The 23,747-nt window shown below is 42.0% G+C and overlaps 1 protein-coding gene across 1 annotated transcript in view; it reads right to left on the bottom strand.

Annotated features, from left to right (window-relative positions):
• prkd2 (protein kinase D2) overlaps positions 1-22,431 on the bottom strand; it is a 36,958-nt gene extending 14,527 nt beyond the window's left edge. Inside the window, exon 1 of the mRNA XM_080459968.1 lies at positions 21,483-22,431. Within this exon, the coding sequence (XP_080316094.1) occupies positions 21,483-21,809 (327 nt within the window). The 5' untranslated portion in view covers positions 21,810-22,431. The remainder of the gene's footprint in view (positions 1-21,482) is intronic.
• Between the last annotated feature and the right edge of the window lie 1,316 nt (positions 22,432-23,747).

Below are 23,747 nucleotides of genomic sequence, written 5' to 3'. Positions count from 1 at the left end.
ATATACACACAATGACGTGTATATGTGCTGGTTGGCCTTTCATCACTTCAACATTATATAATGCCCATTTACACCATACTCTGCTCCAAACTGCCTCAGCGCCTCAGTTCCCATTACCAGTAATGATATCTGATATTCAGAGTTGGACTCATTCCGTGGGTAATATGTCTGTGCTTCTGGTACATCTAACTGCTGACTCCGAGGAACCACAGTTACACAAGAAATGCCGGGTGAATTCAGGCTGAACACAAATCAAGAGCCCCAGCTGATATGGAAAAGCAAGACAAAGGGGAAACTTTATCCTGTCTTCCCTATCAGTCATATCTCAATGCCCGCACAAACACACAAAAGGTGTTTCCATGAAGCTCGACTGGAGCTATGAGAGAGGAGAGCGTCAGTCAGAAGTCAGCAGAGCAAAGTCGGCTGTCACAGGGAAACTCTGCTCTCATGAATAGTTGATGTCGTCTGGTTCACTTCAATGGCCGCACCACACAGGACACCACAGGTACACAGGCAGGACCAGAGGAAGACATCCACCAGCTTTACAATGGATGTGCTTCTTCTTTTTTTAATTAAGCTTGAGTGAGACCAAAAAGAGAAATGAACGACGAAATGAACAATCACAGTCCCACTCCTTGCTCTCTTGTTGTTGTTTTTCCCCTTGTGGAGTCAAGATTCACCACCTTGGGGTTTGCTAACAACTTCCAGGAAGGGAGACTCTGGCCTCCACCTTGGAACGACAACAATGACACACACATACACCTCCTCGCTTACCAACAGTCACACCCTCCTTCCAAACAGCAACACACACACACTCTCTCTCTTTCCCTCATTTCCCTTCTTTTCTCCTCCACGCACACACACAGTCTGCCTCTCAGTTTCCCAGCAGGCACTCCACATCGCCACATCTGAAATCCAGGCCCGGTTTGTACAGCTGCCAAGCTCCACAGTTCAGTCCACCACGCCCAGCAGTGGGCTACTGCTACTGACCACACAGTCAACAATAAGACACAAAAAGGCACTTTTCTTTTTTAAAGCCTAGCATTCAGAGTGGCAACAATGAAAAAATAATAGTGAAAATTCCATAAAAGCTCCAAATAGTAATGGAAGAATGTATTCCCAAAATACCTCTATTTCTTTGTCTTTTGCGTATTAAGACAAAAAAAATTATTCTGTCCATTGGCTTGGATATAACCCTGATGAGAGTGGTGAAAGTGAACCGAAGGAGGAAAAACAAAGCATAAATGATGCTGTGAAGCTCTGTTAAATTAAAGGCAGCTGCATGTTTTGACTCTTGGAGCGAAAAGCTTCACATTAACCCTCTTGTGGGTGGATAGACTGGATTTATTTTAAATTTCATGACCATAAAATTGTCAATAAATCTGCAATGAGTGAGTGCTTTGGTCATTTTTTCCAAGTTAACTTCAGCTTTCAGTATCTGGCACTCATTGAATATATCTGCATGTTTTTGATGATACTGAGAACAACAAAATAAAAACACACTGGTGAATATTTTCTGCGATATGTGTGTCCTGGAGGCCACTAAATGTCTACTACATAGGCACCAAAGATTTTTTTCTTTGCTTTCTATTCATTTTGGATTGGGTTTTTTTCCCCCTATCATAAACAGTGTAGATCTTATGGTTAAAGTAAATTTGTATGCAGCCACACAACATATATTATACACGTATCCCACTTCGGTGCCTTCAGAGGCTTTGAGCTCTTGAATAAAATTTCTGTTGGATATTCCCACTAAAGTTGGGTCTGCTGCCTGGCATGGTGATCCCAGGAGCATTAACTCCAGAGGCTTGGTGAGAGGAAATTAAATTGACTGTATGTGATTGTTGTTAGGTGTAAGATTGTATATTGGCTCTATTATCATTAATCACCTTGGAAGCTCCACGCTCAGCACAGCAGCTGTGAGAAACAAAACCTACAGGTCGATGCTGGGAAATGGCATGCTTTTGCAAATGTTGCATTACCAGTAGAATTGGTGGTGGCAACAGCAGCAGCTTGTAAATACATAACTTTCAGATTAGAATGAGTGAGGCATTCAATTCTTTAGAAGTGCAGCGATCTTCCATGTGAGTGGATTATTTTCATGCTTTTCTACACGCTAAGAAACAGTTTTAAGCCAAATGTTGAGCTTCACAGTATAACGTGATTACTTGACTACCTCTGTGAATCAAAAAGCAAACAAATCGACAATTTATTATGAAGTAATGGGAAGTTTTTAGTTTAGTTTCTTTCTTTGACCCGTAAATAGACATTACATTACCTTCATATGAGCTGTCTGCAGGTTTGCAATTCATCCTAGCTGTGGTATTGCTGCTACTTCTTGTTGTCATCTGCTCGTAAATTTCAAGAACTGGTGTTATGGCGCGTTCTGACGACTAGAAAATACAATTATGACTGATTAACACAAACAGTCCAAAATAACATGCATGCCCCACCGACTGACTTCCAAGTAAGAGATGTAACTTCAGCTGAACCTATTGAGCAAATCGATCATTAAACACAGTGTCAGCTAATGCACCCCGGCATTAAAGTATGTACATTTATCCTTGTAAGTGCAAATTTTCACTAACTTGCACTCATTGAACTAATGCGAAGAGACTCCAAACTTTCCCAACTCCAGACTTAAAATCCCACATGTTGTCGGACGCGACTGAATCTTATAATAACTACAAGTATCGGTACCTGATTGCCATGACTAGGACAAATTGTAGTCATTTGTAATTACACCCACAGAGCCCAGACCAGAGGAGACTCTGAGCTCCTCCCAAATCCACAGATAACCCTCATTCTAATATTCTGTAAGCCCCATGTTGCTGTTTGATGTTGGCCCCTCCGCTTTAAACCCAACACTGTAACTGATGCAACTCGCGTCTCTTGAGCAGCTCAAGACGCACAGCGAGTCATATTATCCAGCACCTTCGGTCCAACACATACACAATGCACCGACCACAACTGCTGCTGCCACGTCTGTGCAGACCACAAGTCATTACAGCGCTGCAGAGAGCACAATATCCAAATTCCCCAAACCACTTTTCCCTCAGAGAAATTACCATCTTCTTCTGTTCGCCTCTTGGCCCAGATTTCAGTGAAAGTACAGCGTGTAAAAAGCACAAAAGCTCCGCAATACTTCTATCTGTGAGTCCGTTTGATGAAAAATTACACAGTTTGTTTAGTGATTATATAACCGCCTCTGTACATCAGTGTGTACACTGTACGTGTGGCTGTGAGGGTAAAGGTTCTAAGTATTGTTACAGGAGATCGAGTGTACATGTATATGTGTGTGTACAGTGAGCAAACAAAGACTTGTAATGTCATATAGACAGTAGTATGAGGTAGTGTGGTTTGCCTGGAGATGGGGTGGGTCTCCATCTGCTTTCTTTGAGCCAGCAGGTCTCGGGTTACCTGGCGTTGCCTGTACCATTCCTGCACCTCTCCGGGCCAATGAAGCCATTCTGTGTGAAATGAATTATAAACTAGGTTTTCTCCATCTCATCTCCTGCTTTTGTTTCACAGGTTTTTATCCTCCTGTTTGGTGCTTTTTCCAAACTATCCAACATTTATTATTAACACTCTTCTTTCAGTGTTGTTTGATTTGAGATTGTATTGAAAGAAGGCAACAAGCATGTAAAGTATACAAAATGCACAAACTTTCTGATGCATGTTAATTTGGATAAATGCACCAGCTAAACTCATTCAGTGTTAGATTTAAGACCAAATTAATGGAATGCTGCATTTGTGTAAACGGGGTCAGCTTATGAAACAACATAGGCAAGGAATCAAATGAATCAAATTCACATGCCAGATTTAAAAGTTTAGCAGATCACATAAGTTCAAATCCATAACTTTGGAAACTTTAGTTTTGTATTGTCTTGAATTGTTTTGTTTGTTTGTTTGTCAATGACTGACATGAAAATAAGATATACTTAACATTACTAAGCCCTGTGCTTTGTATTGACTTTTTAAAGTAGAAGTCACTTTGTATTTCATAAAAGAATTAAATTATTCACTTCAAAGTATCAGTATGGCTTTTTTCCTCCATGAAGAAGACTCACCCAAACTCTTGTGTCCACTTCCATAACAACCTGCAATAAAAGCTAAACTGTTAAGTAATCGCCAAAGTCAGAATTTTAAAGATATAATGAGATATCAGTCAATACTGACACACACATTAATATATGATGTTACAACATTTCTGAGAATAAAAGTGACATTACTCCCTGTAGATCAATAACATTTATAGAGTCTGGCTTTTGCAAGTGCAATTTCAGCTCCAAAAATACTGCATTCAACAGACCGATGAAAACACCACTGTGGTGCGACAGCGCTGGCAGCTATTTCCTCTCTTCTGCACACGTATCCTGTTGGTTTGTTTATTTCCTGGTTGTCCAACTCAACCTGTGGTCACATGAGACAGGCCAACGGTATAAAGGGCGAAATGCGGATATCAGGGCAAAAACATGCAAACTGTCGAACTAATTCCTTCCTCTTGATGCAAACTAGTAGTAGATGAGCTTTTTGTAATGATGGTTGGATTCAATCTGAAAACAATTGAACAGATTTATTGGATAGACATTGAAATTAAATTTTGCAAAAAAAAAAAAAACAGCCATGGGTGACTTTCCTCAACCCTCCAACAGCAGGTTATCTCATCATAGCATGAGTCAGCTTTTGAAACAAAACGTATGGGCCAATCACACGGCTATAGAGTGGCACATCTAAATATAGACTGCCTTTACATAGACACGGCATGTATGAAGCTCAAAAAGACTTTTATGCTCCGCTGAGAAAGCGTGTTGCTTCTGCTTTTCAAAGCTCTTTACTTCCCCTGCAGAAGCTCGGCATGAGCAACCTTCTACTGGAAAGCTTCACACACACGCGAACACGCGAACACACACACGCGAACCCGTCACATCTGATCAAGCAATTAAGCAACGGCTTCACACTTTATGATGATATGCAGAGTATATTTAGACGCACGAACAGTCAAGGCGAACTAGAATTTCAGACGTTGATCTGAATCCACTGACTAAAGTGTTTACTTTGTTCCGTTTTTCTTAGTTCTTTCCATATCAAATTCTGGTGATACTGTGATGACTGGCGGCCTTCCTTCGCCCGCACTTGGCTTGGGTTGGCTCCAGTGACCCTTGACCCCGAGTGGGATAAAACAGTATGGAGAACGGTTGTATGGATTAAGTGAATCATTTCTAAGACATGTTGATGAGACTCAACTTATTCAGTTCACATCGAAAAGTGTTTACTTGTTTCCTTAAAGCTTTAAAAATACATATGGGTTTGCCTTTCTTATCCATGGCATTGTAGACACCACATTTAGTAACTGAAGTCTATCTTAACAAATTTAATAGTGAGTTCTATTTGTAGTTTTTTATGGAAGTGTTATCAGTTGTAATAGCAAAGGAAGGTGTGGTCTTCGTGGTATTATTTGTAAGATCACATGTGCATGTATAATTCTTGTGGAATTTCACAATTTAAGTCTTTTGTTCATGAGATCCATTCCCAATAAAAATGGATCATCATGGGTGTGCTTGTTAGAGGCTTGTGGAGGTTCAGTGAGCAGGTCTTTGTGTCTATCTGCATCGATGCTTGTATTTTTTGTCATTCTTAATTGATTCCAGGTTTGCGGCGCAGCAGACCCCCGGCTGACTATTGGTGAAGGATGGGTCAGTAGTTCATCACATGTCCAACTCAAAGGGACAGACTCAAACATGTATGAGCATTTTCACAGGAAGTAATTAGCCTCCAACACTGTGACTGGTCACCGGAGAACCCAGGCGAAACCTGCGGACAGGGAGAACATGCAAACCTTGACGCAGAAAGCTCCCCAATCCAACTCAAGCCATGGACATTCTCACCACGAGAACAGATACTTAACCCCTCCATCACCCTGTAGCCCCCGATCCTGACTGACATTGACATCACATTATGTGCAAAAAGAACCTGTCTTTTCATCAACTACAAATTACTTTTAAACTTTAGTTACTCCATTTCTCATGACTTCTTGTAGGGCATATTGAGAAAAGAAACACACCAGTGCAACATTATGAGTTATGTATTTAACCAAGAGGGATTGGTATGCTGCCAGCACAACACAAGATAATGCTACCTGAAGCTTTTTAACATTTATAAGGCATTCCTTAGAGTAATCAGAATTTAAAAGAAAAAGGTGCAAAAAAACAAGCACATAAAGGAGAAGGACATGAAATTCTGCTAAAATGGGCTAATCTAAATGTTTCTACCAGCCTGTTGCCATTTTGAAACTCTATGTAGAAGAAAGGGGAGCTGCTGGGGGTCAAGGGCCTTGCTCATCGGCCCACAGTGGTAATCTGTCTGCAGTGGGATACAAATCCACAAACTTCCAATGCCAAGCCTGCTTCTTTATCCAATTACAATTACGCAGAATGATTTTAAAAGTCACACTTGTCCATGGGTACAAATTCAGGCTTTAATGGTGCTTTCCTCTAAAGGAAACTGACATTCAGAATATTTTCTCTAAGAAAGCCGTTCAAAGGTATTTATGTGTTTTTATGTTTGAGACCTCTTCAGAAATGACTGTCATTAACTTATGAGCAATGAAGAATGTGATCTGTGAATGAACCAAGTCATTATTGAAATACAAAGGAAAGTACAGTACTTGGCCTTGAAGTAGTTATCGATTTGAATATAACTGGGTAATTAAATCGAAAGAATGATGTGATGTTTTGATGGCAAAAAAAAACTGTTTATCGCAGTGATGCCTTTGGGCTGGATGACTACAGAAGTGAGATGTAGCAGAATGACAGGCGCTGCTTTTGTGTTTACACAACGAGAGAAACACTTGAGTTCTGCAGAATCAATCGGGCCAATCTCTGATGGCGATAACATGCGCTCAGCAAGTAGGAATCGACGTGTCTAAAATAAAAGACGCGCTGTTTGTGACACTGCAACGGCGGGCTCTGTAAACAGTGTGACCTTCACAGCCGTACATGGTCCTCCGCACTGATGTGTTTCTGCAACAGAGGCTGGTTATCACAACAGGAACCTTATCCAGCCATTTTATAGTCCGGAGGAAACACACTGCATCCCTTCAAGCAGCAGACATTGTTTAAACATCCACGTCTTACTGTGTAACAAATCACACGCCCTCTCGCACGTGTCCACACACACACACACACACACGCACACACGCACACACACACACACACACACACACACACACACACACACACACACACACACACACACACACACACACACACACACACACACACACACACACACACACACACACACACACACACACACACACATTCTTCATGGCCACTATGATGATGATGATGATGATGATGATGGGTTGAGAAACACCAAGACTGTGCTTCAATTCACTTTATCTCTACTTTTAAGTCTATTACACACAACTCATAGCTTTTGGGCCGTAAATCAACTTTATCTTGATTAGCACATCAGGCATGAGACTTCGAGTGAGCCCCATCTTTCTGAAAATGATGAGGTGTTTAATGAGGGGTCACCATGGCAACGGCCATGCAAAGACGTCAACGTTCTGCCCTCATTAGCGCCCGACAACAACTTGGCACAGTGCAGGAATTTTCCTTTTGTGTTGATGATGTTAGCAAGAGGGACAAACGCGCTGCTTGACCTGCATTGCTATTTTTAATCCCAGTGAGGTCATCCACTGGCAGAAATATGGAGTGCACAAGAATTATTTCAGTCATCTATGACCTCCCTTTGCTCTCAGTCAGCCGTAGAACTTGAAATGCGGACCATGCTGACATAAGGACAAAAATAAAGGAAGAATGCAAGTAAGGAAGACAAGTGTTTTAAAACAACCACATTACGCACACAGGAGTGATTGACAGCTCTGTCCCAGGAAGACGAAAGTAATGCCCGTGACGTCAGCCACCTGCTGGGCTTGGCAGACACAAAGAAGGATAACAAAATGAGAATGAGTCCGAAAGAGGCAGCTACGTAAACCATGGCTACACTGTGTCATTATCACAATGTCTTCAATTAACCGCTTGAACGAAAGCTGCAGCGTTCACTGATCTGCAGCCTAATCACAAACAAATGCCACCACTACTCATCTGCTTATCAGTGACAATTGCCGTCATACACAGGGACCACCAACAGGTTCAACACAAGCCGAGTTTATCAGCAGAAATAATGGAAATCTATTTGCAATATCGGGATATTTGTTGAGATTAAAGGCCACGTTGAAAAAGGTTCCTTCTTCCTGGATTCAAACTGGTTCCCGTATCCTATGTGTAAAATAAAACACACACACTGGAGGAGACAATAATTGCTTTATTTATGCGATAATGCTCGAAATTCTGGGTTTTTAAAAATGGAACATTGATCTGAAGGGGGGTGGGGTTTCTGCATATGCAAGCATGGCGGAATATGCAGTAGTAAAGAAGGTACAGGCTGCTGTTGGCAGAGCAAAAGAAAAAGAAGTTTAATATTGATAAAGATGTTGAAAAGCTATAGGGTGCCACTGGGATCTCAACAGTTTGTTAGTTGCAGGTTAGTGGCAATTGCAACATGAACGATGCTATAAATACCATTCAGAAGCACGTGGATTATAACTGACTTTGCTATTTTCTGTGTAAATATAGATGAAAACATACAGATGTTTCTCTAAAAACAGAGTATAATTAAAAAGTTCAAACAGTAATATTTCATGCACTTTTTTTCTTTAGATAAACTTTTTGAGTTATGAGAAACAGAAATACATTAAAAGTATTAAAAGTTCTTCTATGTTTAAACCAGACACCTTAATTATCACTTAATTTTAAAATGCTTTCAATTGACATCTTTTTTAATGACTATGTCTTGTTTCAGACGTATAAATAGTAACCTTTTTGTTGTTAAAAGAGTATCCATAAGAGAACAAGCATCATTATTGAAATTCAACTTGTATGATGAGCCTTTATGCGTCTTGCTGAATTGGTCCGCACATCCTAACAAAGTCAGAAGCATCTCAAGCATGCACTGCCAGTCTGTCTGCAAGCATTTCAAAAGCACTGTGTCTTGTTTCGGTTATGAATAAAGGTGCCGCTTTGAGCCTTCTTCCTGATGATCAAACTAATGTGCTGCACTGCAAACCATATGTTTTCTACTGACACATGCATTTGAGTGTGTGTGTGTGAGTGTGCATGTGTATCATACTGCAGATCAGAGGCATAATCAGGTTTAAATTCCTGACCTGTGAGGATCCACATACCACAGATAACTGCATAGACCAGAGAGACTGGAGGGAGGAGTGTCTTTTACACGCGCACACGCACACAGGTAATAATTCCACAGTGGAAAGAGAAAAAAACCAAAACATCCAGCACATGACACGAGAAGTAATCTAAACAGATGCATAGTAAATTTGACAGGTTTCCAGCACAAGACAAACAATCCCTGAACGCAGCATGCAGAACAAAACTGGTTGTGCAGGATGAAAGCACAATAAATGCCAGTGTCTTGAAAATAAAGTGTTTATTCACCGCACAAACAAAACTGATATTCAAGAGAATGTGGAGAAGTAGAACAAGCTCTAATGGTTTTCCATTGGAAAACTTAATAGAAAAGGCAGACATAAAGAACATTGTCCCCTGATATGTGTGTGTAAGCAGCTTAGTGTTGAGCAGCGGCGCAGGGACAAAGCACCTCATTCTGCTCCGAGCATCAGCAGGGACAGAGAGGTAACACGAGAGCCCTGACCAGGCATGAGAGAGGGTGAGGACCCTCCTCCTCCTCCTCCTCCTCCTCCTCCTCCCTCCTCCCTCCTCCCTCCTCCCTCCTCCCTCCTCCAGCGTGTAAGCTGATAGGAACATTGGAATCAGTCCACGTTGTGCGCAATGAACAAATTACCGATTCCCGACAGGTGACGGGACACAAACCAGGCCTTCATAAGAGAGGAACGGGCAGGGACAAAGTGGAAAGAATAAAGATGAATCCAATATAAATGACTTGAATGGAAAGAGATTCACTCTGATGTTCAACGATTTTTTTTTTAAGAATAATAACGAAAAACGACTATTCCGGTTTACTAGGTTAAAAACATTTTTAAATGTTCAGACAATTAAGTGAGCAGAGTAAAATATGTTTAGCGAAACATCCCAGCAGCTTAAAGTCTTTTTTATTACAATAAATCAGTTGATGGTGTCACTTTATTATTGGGGCACGTATCATATGAAGTCACATAGGGGCTTGTTACTTTATCCAGAATTCCTTGTTTTCCTCTCAAATCTTTCCCAAGAAGTCATGTTGAAAATGTGAAGTGTATAACTTTTAGAACAGGGTGTAAAGACAACAAATTAAAATTCATAAAATAAGCCATCGTGAACACCCAGAATTGAGACAGGTATATCAGTTGCAGGCCTGTGTGTGAAGCCCTACCCATCTAAATCCCATTATAAACTTTATGATTTATTTATCTTTCATTATCTTACCTAATTTTATCTGGCTTGACTTCAACAGCCCTGCCTTTCTTGGACACAATGATTCTATGTTGTGTCTGGTCTGCTGGTGAAGAATCTTTAATGACTGTGAGGCTGAGAGATCAATTTTATCCACCACGCTGATTGAAAACAAGACTGTGTGTGTTGATGTGCTGCAGTAGTACCCTCCAATACACGGTGAAAAAGACACTGTGAACTAACCACTGCAGACCTTTAACTTAAGACCTTGAAGAGAAACCACATCCACAGTGGGCCATGGAGGAGAGCGTTTGCACATTCTCCATGCGCCAAGAGTGTCTCGGGCACACAATCTCTCCAAGCTGCACGCTGAGGGGAAGAATAGGCCACATCACTGCACTCTGAGTCATTCCCTCTTCTTGTGTGTGCGTCCCCTCTCCTCTGCACATGCTATTTATTTCCGTTCTTTCTTGTCCCCATGTGTTGCATGGCGTTATTTCCTCACTGAGAGACGAGAGCAGAGTAAACGCTGCAGGCTACATACTCTACTATAGCCATGTGCAGAGTGTTATTTTTGCACAAATGAGTTGCTGTAACCTTTTTTTAACCTACACACAAGCAACATATTCGTCCTGTTTCTGGTATTCTGCATGACTGCTGGAATCACAAGAAGGTGAATAACCAGCAATTAGCGTGAGTACTATATGGAATTTTGATTTTGTTACATCTACATATTGGTAAAGTGTGATAGTTTCATTCATATACTTGAGTTGATTTGTATTAGAATAAAAATATGTAGACAACCATGTCAACCTAGTCTTATGTGTTCAATGCAACTCCATAGTTTTCAAAAGGCACACTGGCAATAAGGATGTGTAATGTGCAATACATCTCCTTTCTGATTATATTTCAATTTAGGAAAAAACATGTGGCACTTGCAAAAATCAGCCGTTAGTATTTGCATAACCTGTATCCTGCATACACCGTTGGTATAGGCAGGTAATATTTCAACCATTTTGTCATTTGTATGTTTATTTTTTCAAGTCCTCCAAATCACTCCAACTTCTATAAACTTTAATACATATTTGATTTAAACATACCATGATATGCAAGTGTGTAATATGAGAGTGTCTGTTCGAAGTAGATCACTGTATCGGGTGTGCAACATTATTAACAAATTGAAATGGGCCAGATAAGAGCTCTAACAGACTCTGAACTGTCATAATAAGCCTTCCAGAGAGAAGCGACACAAACGGACAAGATATTGATAAGAACCATCAATTGTTTGTAAAAACTTTTGAGGAGAATCAAACATGAAGCTACCAGTAACCCTTTATCCGCCAGTGCTGCAACCTGCCTGGACTGTCCAGAGCGACAAGGAAGTTAAAGATTGTACCAGGAGATATCTGAAAAAAAGACAATTTAAAAGTTTTCTGAACTGCTGACATAAGAGTGACTCTTGATAAACTAGATGGATGCCAGTAACCGGCATAAAGCTCCACACAGGCTCAGACGTCAGCAAAGTGTATGTGAGGTTCTGGTATAGGATGGCACAGATCAGCTTTCTGTGTTGAAGGTGGACTCAAGTCAACTCCCAAAACACACACCCAGTTTCTAGAGGACACTTTCTTGAGGATTTGGTACAGAAAGAAAGTCTGCATCTTTCAAGAAACCCTCCATCAAAAACTCCACAGCATGGGAGGCCAGGTCAGGCCTTAAAGAAGAACGCGTGTGATCTTCTTAAACGAGGCACCCACAGTGAAAGAAAACAGTACAGCTCTCTGAACAGTGTCTGGTAGTCTGTATCCTCCTGCAATAAAGTTGATCAACACTGACAGATCACATTGATGGAAGGCCTCTGAGTGTTACTGAATAGAAGGATGGCTGTATCAGGGGTTAAGGTGAACCGACATGGCATGCGGACTGTCTGGAACTGTCCGACTTTAGTGGTTGCATTTCAATACCACTATCTTAAACTTTGATGAATAATGAAAGAATGAAACTATTTTAGATATTATTTGACAAAGCATTTTAGCTGTAGGAGAACATTTTAGCATATTACGGCTGGCCGGTTTATTTAGTTGAGGTTTCTTCTTACCATGATGGTTATCCTCTGTTTTCGTGCTACGAAAACATAAACAGTGCAAAATCCAAAGTTGAAGTAGTTGGTCAATACTGAAGAGTGAAATGCCTAATGGTCACACATCATTTAGCTCCTCCACTGAACTCAGGATTGGTCTCGTTTGCTCAACTCCTGAGGCACGACTGTGGGTTTTGCTCGTTCCCCTCAAAAGTGTCTAGAGAAACAGATACTCACAGACGTCTCACACTGTGTCTGAGTCCGGCTAAAGCACACTGTATTTGTGAGCCAGACCAACCAAACCCATCCTGTCAACCCTCACACTGACCCCATTGTCTGCTGCTTTCCCACGCGCGCACTCTTCAAGTCACTTTTCACCCAACACCCAATATTTGAAGAGCTAATAGTTTCATGCCCCGAGGTGACTTACAGTCGCTCTCCCTGTTTTCCCATGAGATCACGCTTTTCACTGCACTTCAATTTCTGCCTCACTTGAAATTCCTGATCATTAGAATTAAACTCCAGTATCACTTCAGATGTGAACATACGGCGCCGGTTTCATCTAATTGATAAAGGCATGCCGGTAGTACCAACAGACTAAATAGTGAGTAGAGAAATGTGCTTGTGCAAGTGCTTAGATGTGTTAATGTACCATTTAGTTTCATTGTGCACTTTTCTCGGGGAAAAGAAACACCCTCAGCTGTTTCACTGACAAGAAGAAAGCCTCTCTAACAGGCTGGCATGAATACTTGGTTATACTCATGGTTAAATGGCACTAAATGCTGCTCAAAGCTGCTCTGCAGCTCCCAATTGGATTACAGCACAAAAACCGTTTTTACCATTACTAATCGCTGGATTAGTATCATAAGGTCTCCTTTGCTCAGAACAAGCAAAGGAATGCAGGATCTGAGAGCGGCTGAATGGACCCTTGAAAACACAGGAAGCAAAAGTCAGATCAGGGAAAATTCCACTTCATACCTCTGTTAATTTAGAAGTTTCATAAATAATGGCCACTTGTGATATAATAGGCCTTTCCAAAAGATTCTCCTATATTTGAGAGCGGTTAACTGAGAGCGATTAAGCTTTCAGAAATGAGAACATTTGAACAACTTGTGTTTATTTACTTTCTGTTGAAATTGAAAGTGAAAATAACTGTATACATAACCTATAAGATCATCGGATTGTCCCTTTATTATCTCATTGTACCTTCTTAGTGACAGAAAATAAATCACAGCTTTTATCATGATGTGACTTGCAGTATACATTCAAGTATATGACTAACATATCTGTGGGGTCCAGTACTCAATAAGGATTTTTCTCTTCTGGCACCCAATTTCAACCAGATGCAACAGCGCACAGATGTTTTTCTTTATTTTCCCCCATTATTTGTGCTTTTACAGCAACCACCAGCAGCATTTCACAAGCAGAGCAGTTGTTGACTTTGTCATTATTCGCTTTATTTTCCCCCTCATGCTTTTTGCTTCTGACTTTCAGGTTGTTGCCATTAGGTATGATGTAATTCCTAGGAACTGTTAACACAATCTAAGGCAGTAGGGCTCCATCGGATTGTTCAAATATATTGACATACAGAGCGCAAATTCATTGCAGTCCAGGTAATCCTTGGCCACATGTATGTTGCAAATGTTGATTTTGCAATAAATTTAAGACGCATCATGCAAGTTAGTCATAACTTCATGAACACTCGAAATGAAATTGCTCAACAGATTTCGCCTTTTGTGCATCATATGCAAAAAAAACTGCTCCTTTGTTTATCAAACGCTTAAGTCTTAAAAGCTTCAGCTACTTTTCTCTCGCTCTCTTCCCCCTAATAAACACCCTGTTGCTGTACTCTGAGCAGCAGTGTGTGCGTTGAATAATCAAATGTCCTTGCGGGGACTATAAGCTTCTCCAGCGGCACACCACTAACAGCTAGAAAACACCAGGCACGGTCAGTCATGCAAAGCTGTTCCACTGCCATGCAAATTAGGAGGGAGAGAGAGAGAGCGAGAGCGAGAGCGAGAGAGAGGGAGAGGGAGAGGTAGGTTTGCTTAAGCAGAACCGATACATAATGCTGAATGTCTGCACCTCTGAAAGTGGTAAACATTTCCTTTACAGCAGTATGGCTGTAGTAGATAAAGTTATAATTGGTACTGTGAGCGTCAGGGAGTATATTAAGCTGGTGTGTCGGGTCACCAGCTGTTTTATCTTTACTTAGCCATGACTTGTCACTCAGTCTGTTTAACATGTGGTTTATTCTTTTCACTGCACGTCCACCTGCCAGAGTCTTGATAGTTTATTATGCATTCATCCACTGACAAAAGGGTTAGCTTTGATAAGCAACAGTGTTTGTCCAGGTGGCCTTTTCATTGGAGTGCAGTTTAGAAATTGGAAAATTTTAAGAAAAAACAATATAAAGAAATAGTACTTAATCATGCTGTCACTCAACAAAATCTGCTTGATCAATACAAAAATCTACATCGGAGATTAGAGAGTAGTGTGTGAAAAAGAACAAGGTTGAACTTTTAAAAATATATTTATTTTTTTTTAATGAAAAAAACAACAACTCATAAATAACCTCTATACTGCAAAAAGATGCAATATCTATTAGGAATGATGGTTTACACAAATAATCTGTTATTTTAGAACCACACCTCAAAACTGTTGGCATATCTAGTAGAATTTTGGATGCCTTGACAAATTTACTCTTCAACGTGTTTTGAGGGAGAGTGGAGTGTACAGCCTCAAAATTATAAATGTGACTAAATGTTGAAGGAGAGTATGAAGAGCTTCACTAACTTTGTGATACTGGCTCAGTTCTGTATGATTGCGCCACAGTATTGGCTCATAGTTTGAAATGTGTATATAAGGATGAAATACCTAAATAAGTCAGTCAATGGCTGCTAGAGCATGTACAGACCTCATAGCCACATTTTAGGGTTGGTAAATAATGTTATAATATCAGGTAAAAAAAGGGTGGAAAAGGCTAAGGTTGATATTTAGACCAAATTGAGCATCCTAAACTGTCAAGCGGAGAAGGTGCCGTTTTCATACAAACAATACGACCTTGTATGTCATACCGAGCTGTTATCTGCACAATCAGGGTCGTCAGTTGCATTACTTCACTCTGTGTGTGTGTGTGTGTGTGTGTGTGTGTGTGTGTGTGTGTGTGTGTGTGTGTGTGTGTGTGTGTGTGTGTGTGTGTGTGTGTGTGTGTGTGTGTGTGTGTGTGTGTGTGATAACTGTACAAGAGAGTGAGGTAAACAGGAGGTGGAGTGTATGATCCCATTCCCAGGGCTAAACTTCTTCTCTAGGGAGAGAGATAAAGAAACAGCCCCGTCCAAAGCGGAGGTGGAAACAATGGACAGGGCAGGGGCACATAGCCACAACTGTGTGTGTGCGGGTGTGTGTGTGTGTGTGTGTGTCTTTACTTGTATTACTGTGAGTCCTAAGGATAATTTTTTTACTGTAGTCTTCATCAATCCATCCATTTCCATTGGGCTCTACTCAATAAGCATAAGAAGCCCCAGCTCACTCTTGGCGAAAGGCAGTCAAAGGTTGCCATCCCATTGCTGTTTCAATATTATTATATAGATTTACTATGCATGGTGTTTTGTCTTCCAGTCAAGGGGTTGGTGGTTCAATGTCCCATCTAACCCGGACCTTATATATTGTTATGTTTGTGTGGCTGTGATTGTGTGAATGGGTGGATGTGACAGATCAGGTAAACTGCACTATGACTGCTCAAGCGAGAAAAGAAAATATATAACAAAAGTCCATTCGATATGGAGACAACACTTTAGATGCAAGTTAACCCATATGGACGCTACACGCTTTAAAACAATGCCGTAAAGCAACACAGTCGAGACCGACAGGATTGAACAGATTCATGTGCGTTCACCGACTGACATCCTTGCACCGATGCGAACACACCCACTGACGTCAACACAGATCACCCTGCATTTCTTTATGACGAAATTGAACAAGTCTGTGTTGAAAGGAAAACTGGCACACCTTTTGGCAAACTAGGTTAAGCAAGGGAAAACAAACCTGAACTCACACTTCGGTCTGTTGATTGTACTGTTCCGGAGCATCTCTTCTCAAGTCATAAATCCTAACTCAACCTGGCATGACTGTAGTGTCCAATGGAAAGTATGAATCAGTTGCACAATGGCAACAGCTTGATAATTGGGAGTGTAGGATATTTTGACTCATTTCTTTTATAAAGTATTGTTCTCCTGAGGTGTGAGTTTCTCCGTGTTTCTCCCCTCGCACAGTCGGGAGAAGCAGTGGGAGTAGATAGATGAAGGGAGATTGAAGTGGCCGAACGGGAAATGGGACGCAAGGAGGAAGAAGAGGCTACTGACGATAAGGCAGACAGAGGTGAATGAAGATGAGCGGATAAGGAGAGGAAGTACAGAGTGAAAGGAGGGGGAGGCACGAAAGGACGCAGAGCAGGAGGTAGCTATCATGAAGGGAAACACATGTGGAAAGGAAAATCAAACCTGGCTGTAATACACAGCAAAAGTACAGATGGGGAAGCCAAGGAGGTAAAATTGGAATATGAAGGACCGACAAAATGAAAAAAAAAAGGGGGGGGGGGGGGGGCAGTCAGGCCTGCATCACAGTTGGATAGAGACAGACTTCTGGTTTCCAGGCCTCATTAATAGTTCTTGTTCCATTAGAAGTGAGATGGGGGCAGGAGGCACAGCTGGAAGTAGAGCAGCCAAATAAACTTTGGGTGAGCACTATTACCAGGTCAAGTGTTTAGAACCGTCGTGTGGGAAGTTTAAAGACAAGACGGTCTTTCCGTCTGAAGGCAGATTCACGTTCGCGCAGGGCTTAGCCCTGAAATCAAGAGACTATAAAAGACGAGAGCCGTCGGTTGGTCACGAAGTTGGGGTTTGGCGTTGGAATTTGAAGCCCTGCGAGGGAGAGCATGTTCCTCTCCTCCACTGAGGAGTGAGTGGAAAAAAGTGTCAATGGAACACAAGGAGGGATCCTGTGAATAAACAGTCGGTGACTCACCCTTTCTGGGATGGGGTTGATGACCGTGGGTGGGGGTGCGGGTAGTGAGCTACCTTCAATACCCCTCCAGACACACCAATGTAGGCATTCATGCGTGTACACACGATCCCAACTCATGTGTCGCACTCAGTTGGCCGAGTCAGGACAAGCCGCCTATTGTCCAGCTTCCCTACCTAAAGCCGTGGCTCCAAGCACGGCAGGGGTTTTTGTATTTAGGGGATTTTTCGGTGTCAGAATTTGTGTGTCAGACTGGTCTAACCACCTGAAAAACAAGTGTATAATGTATACTCGAGGTATACTTTGGATAATTCCAAAGACAAACTAGTGTGATTTGTTTAGTAAGATTGACAGCAGGCCCAGAGGCAGGAGCTCTCGTGAAAAAAAGTAGTGGTTAGTGCTCTTGTCTCAGATCGAGAATATCCCTGGGTTCGATTCCGGGCTTGGGGGTATTTTTGGTCTCCGGGTACTCTTGTTTCCTCCCACAGTCGAAAGACATGCTTCTGAGGTGTACTGATGACTATAAATTGTGTACAAATGAGAATTTGAGAGTGATTTTCCATCTCTCTGTGTTTGCCCGGTGATGGTCTCGTGACCTTTGCACACATTCATCTGGGACTGGCTCCAGCCCCAGCTCATTCGACAGACAGTCGGTGGATGTTTTACAAATTGCAGCCATACGAGCACAGACAAGCAGCCGAAAAATGTGAACAACATTCAGGGAGCAGTTTTGAATATATGGGGTTTTATTCACATAATGGTTGACCATTATTTTTGCAAGCTGTTGATGGGACAATGAAAACATTCGCATTCTTACCGAACTTCTTTGAAACAGTGAGACAGAAGAAAAATAACCGGAGAGCTTTTCTTTCTGACAAGGGACTTTATTCTAAATGTGATATTTTGAAGCCTGGACCACAAGCTGGTGCCCGAGTGTGTATTTAAGAGTCCACTGTGGAACCAACATTCCTCTCTCAATATAAAAACACTGAAGAAGTTTTGTTTAGATCAGCAGTTTTTAAGTTAAAAAAAAAAAAAAGAAAGATTTTTTCAAAATATTTTCAGACTGGAATTTATTCATATGCCTAATTAGAATGATAAAATATACTTCTTGTATTTGTAGGTTTGTTAGTAGGTGGTCAATGCCTATATTGGTGTGCCTTTGAAAATCCCTGGTCTGTCAACATATTAGAAGTTCTTTGGGATTAAGACACTGATACCCAGTAATTTTGTGATTAATTGCAATGTAGTTGTCTGCACCACCCTTGTTATATAAACAAGCAGCTAACTTTCAGTCTTCATCTATGGTTAGACCCTCGCCTCAACCGATGACACGCTCAAATTTAACTTCACTGGGTGTCATGTGTGTTATCAAGTTCCTGACACCAGCAATCTACTTTCTGCCATTAATTCTCTTTGTGAATAAGTCTACACACACACACGAAACACCAATCACTCAAGTTTCAGCTGGAAAAAAAAAACAAGAATTCTATCAAACACCAAATGTAGATTAAATCAGTTGCAAGCAGTGTTGTTGCTAAAGTATTAGTAATCATGGTGAACAAATTAAATCAGTGACGCATCAGTGGTTTCCCGCCGCAAGAGATTTGATAAAAGCAACAACTCTGGTCCAAGTAGCTCGTGGATTCGACTTCTCAAAGTGCGGCAGGGTGAGCCCTCCTCTCACAGAGCTTGAATCTAATGGATCACTCACAACTGGGTTCGGGATTACATTTCAATCTGTCCCCGTCGATGTAAACACTCTTCATTAAGTTTCCACCAGGGACACATCATTGTTGTTGTTTCCTTTTCCTCTATCTTTTCACTGATGGCATGTGAAGTATTAAACTGACTTTAAGAGAAGAAATCTGACTGTGTCTGTAAGGTGTGTGTGTGTGTGTGGGGGGGGGGGGGGGGGGGGGGGGGTATTAAAATTAAAATGTACAGTAACTGTACTTAATGTTAAAGTCAAGGAAGAACCAGACTTGTTTGTGGAACTTTGTCTTCCTCTTCATTTGGGTGTTTTGTTCTCGCTTCTGTGTAATAGATGTTGCATATCTGGAAAAATGCACCACAGGACAAGGACATGATGGCCAAGCAAAAGACAAAAAGACACCTACAAGTGTACAAAATCTCCAAACATCCCACAGGAGATATGCGTGGCTACGTTTGGCAAGAATAGTCAGAACATATATAGGAAGGCCACAAGATAATAAGTGAACTGGACATGCAGTTGTTCACATTTCCATGAAGGCAAGCAGCACTTCTATCTTGTTCCTGCCATATCTGCTCTCATCAAATGACATGAAAGACGGCTGGAGTCGTGCCACAGTGCAGTCAGCGAGCCCTGCCATCGTACTGGACGGTGCGTCAGGTGAATCCAAAGCAACCGGGCATCTGACTGACACGCTGCCGAATTATCTTTTCGAAAACCAACACAAATTGCACGATAGAGAATGACTAAAAGAGGGAAAACAAAGACTCTTGGAGCCTGAAAAGGAGGATTAGGCAGGGGACAGCCAACGCTGCTTCCTGGAACACTTAGGATTGTGAGGACAAGTTTCACAAAGCTGTTCTGGGCGAGAGAAGGAAATCTGCTAATCGAGTCACCTGCCAGCTGAGTTTGAGCAAATAAATACATTCTAAATACATATATAGCCATGTATATAAATACATCCTGCTCCTTTAACACCTTCAGTTGGTAATGAAATAAAAGAGGCTTTCAATGTTTGCGTACGTACCCCCCCCAAAAAAAGTCGTTGGGATACTTTGCAGGGAAATTATGGATAAATTAGTTATTGTTGTCAGAGCTCACATAAAGACCAGATTTCCCATAACCCTCTGTGCTTCCTGTTGTGAAGAGGATGTCACTACGTCTGCCCCCTCCTCAGCACATGGCTGATGTGAAGTTCTCTGCTCAGCTCAACAAAGACAGTAATTGCTTTGGGAGAAAACAGGAAAATTCCCAGTGGTTTTGCAGTTATGACTGGAAAGACTGTGCTCACTTTACATATGACATGCAAGAAAGGACGATTGGAAGATGTTATAATGGTGACTCCACTAACAATGTGTTTGAAAAAAGAAAAATCTATCATTTTAAAGTGATTTTTGATGGTTAAATAAAGGAGAAGAAATGTGGGGGCCTCAAGAGAGAGGCTGAAATTGGCCAGTTGCATTTTACGCGTCATGAAATGTAAAGCTTTAGATGTTGTACTTTTGGACAAGTGAATAAAGATTTCATTAAACCACACGTGGATATCGGTGCTCCGTGATGAGCAAACTCATTAACTATCCATGCATTTGCTTGGACTATGGGGGGGGGGGGGGAACTTAGTGCCCAGAGGAAACCCGCATGTGCATCGGTAGAACATGCAAACACATTGAGGCCTCTCGCCCTGAATCCAACCAGGGTCTTCTCCCTGTGAGACGCGAGTGCTAAACACTAAACCACTGTGCAGCGTATTCATCAACTAATAGAAAACCAAAAACTGCCAAATAAAACTGCATCAGTCCAACAGTCAGGTCGTCATCACCCCCCTGGCTCGTCCACCACAACAGAACACAGCCTGGTTGAACACAGGTTTTGCTTCCAACCCCTGTTCAGAGGAAAATGCTAATTGTAGTAATTGTGAGTCGGTCACATCTGCCCGGTAAAACACTTTGTGTGTGCACACGATGAAACCCTTTCATCGACCCCAACCAATAATGGAGCGTGAACTTTCTTCAAGGAGGCTCCAGAACAGAGAGAGGAAGAGGAGAAATAAAAGCACACAAGTGTTACTGAACGTGTGAGATGAAGACCTTTGCACCCAAACAGCAAAACGTCGAGCCACTTTCCCCTGGAACAACAAACTTAAGCAGTCCCCATGCCTACACACACACACACACACACACACACACACACACACACACACACACACACACACACACACGTTTCTTACCTTGGTGTCAACAATGGAGCAGGCAATCTGCTTCACGTAGGCCAGGTCAGCGGTCTGGGGCATGAGGACAGACTCCCTGGTCAGACCGATCTGGATAATGAAGGAGACCCCCAACGGCGTGGGAGGCAGTGACGGCGTCACCATCCCGCCAGCTCCCTGCACTGGAGTCAGGTCCATCAGAGGGAAGCCAGCGTGAACAGACACAGAGGACATCGCTATGGGGGTGCCCTGCTGCATCACGGCAGAGCCAGGTGGCGAGGGGCCCCCGGGCGGGAAGAACACCTGGGCCATGGGCCCCGAGGGCATACAGGGGCTCGCGTTCGCCATTCAGAGTCTGCCGGGTGCGTGAGCAACAAATACAGGTGCGGTGTGAAGCTGTGGGAAAAGCCACGCTCATTCAAAGGGTCTCAGTGGAGGCGTGAAGCCTGGCCACTCACATACCCAGCTCCCCCGAGTCCTGAATCCACCCCCTCCCAGTGGGTCAAGGAAGAAATCCTGACCCAGGAAGAAGGGTTTTGCTTCCAAATCTCTGGTGCTTCTCTCGTCGTCTGAATTCTTTTAAAGTCCAGGCAGCATGAGCACGATGAATGAGAAACTCATACTGTCAAAAAAATAACCACAATAAAAGAGTAGAAAAAATCAAAAAAACTATCCTCGCTGCTGCCTTCCCACCTCTACCTTCTTCCCTCCTTTAGCCCTTTTGTCCAAAGACGTTGCTCTGCAGAGGAGAAAGTCCAAACCTCCGGTCGTGTGAGAGAAAGAGAAAAAAAACCAAAACACAAAAACAATGCCAAACTTTGTTGTGCTCTCCTCCAGGCTGAGTTACAAAATGGCCTCCTTAAACAGGAAACTGTGAGAATGAAGGAAAGTGAGAAACTGTACTGCTTTTATGAGTCTTACGCCGTCTCAGTTCCAACGTCTGTTCAGTCTTTTTGGTGAAAAAGCAGAGAGAGAGAGAGAGAGAGAGAGAGAGAGAGAGAGAGAGAGAGAGAGTTGTCAGAAGGTACCTCCCTCCTGCCCTCTCATCTGTGATCTTGCCACGGCCAAGGAGGAAGTGAAATGATTGACATGTCCTGAAGCCAATAGATCCTCAGAAGATCCCGCCCTTTGACTCTCGGCTCCCAACCTTCTCCCTCCTCCCTTTCCTCTCTCTCTCTCTCTCTCTCTCTCTCTCTCTCTCTGTCTGTCTTCCTTGGTTGAGGTTTATTTGTCTTGTTTGCTCCTTTCACCGAGGCCAGCAGAGCTCCTCTTACACTGCCTCAGGGGGGGGGGGGGCAGCTCCACGCTCGGAATCCCTCCCATTTCTGCTTCTGACTCCATTAGCTATTTTCTGTTTGTGAAACTGCATTTCCTGTCCAGATGGGACTGTGTGACACCTTCCCGCCTTGTTATTCTGGTAGACACACCTGAAGCAGGCTGCAGAACCGGCCCACACCTACTGCAGAGTCGCTGATGGTAAAACTCCAGGAGGAGGGAAGTTACTCTCTGTAATGAATCTGCATGACTGTGACTCCTCAACCAATAACGCCACAAGGTTTTTTTAACACAGACAGAAATCAAATTGTGATTGTGGTTTTCTGCTAAATGCCACAGCCGTCTTTCTCGGAAACATTGGAATTCACCATCTTTGTCCCTTGTGTCTGACTTACCTTCTCCCCAGTGTTATCATGTCTTGTTGCGGATACTCTTGGGGGTTTTCACATCATTTACAGACTTCAACAAACTCATCTGCAGCACGTGGCCTTTACGGCGATTCTACTCCCCACCACAAGAGGGCAGTGTGGGGGGGTAAATTATTTAAGTGAATAGAAGACTTCCAGAGATTTGATCTGTTTCAATATTTCATATAAAGAGGGTCAAACTAAATATCAGCATTTAAAATCACACAAACCAGATACTTCTTAAATGTGTGCAAAGTGAAATGTAAAGCAACATTTTTACATTGTTTTTCTAGATCTTTTTTGTTTCATTTTCAAAATTCATACAGGTTGAAAATAAAGCATTCATAATGTGCTAATTTTCAGATTTATTAGAAAAATTGGCCTTAATATAATTATTTACCAGTCATAGAGTTGAATAAACACTAAAACTAAAATGTCTAAAAGTTTTTCTACTCATGTGAACTAAAGAGTTCAAGCGCTTTTAAATTTTGAAATATGATAATTATAGCTTTTGGTTTATATTTAGATATAGTGTATTCTTGCTTTTCATAAAATATAACTTGGACAAATTCTGAAAAAAATGGATTCTAAAAATATTTTAGAT

This window comes from Lipophrys pholis (assembly GCF_963383615.2).
Source record: "Lipophrys pholis genome assembly, chromosome: 3".
In the NCBI taxonomy this organism is placed as follows: Eukaryota; Metazoa; Chordata; class Actinopteri; order Blenniiformes; family Blenniidae; genus Lipophrys; species Lipophrys pholis.
Note: the sequence above shows the minus strand (reverse complement) of the source record. Positions and strands in the feature narration are given on the sequence as shown.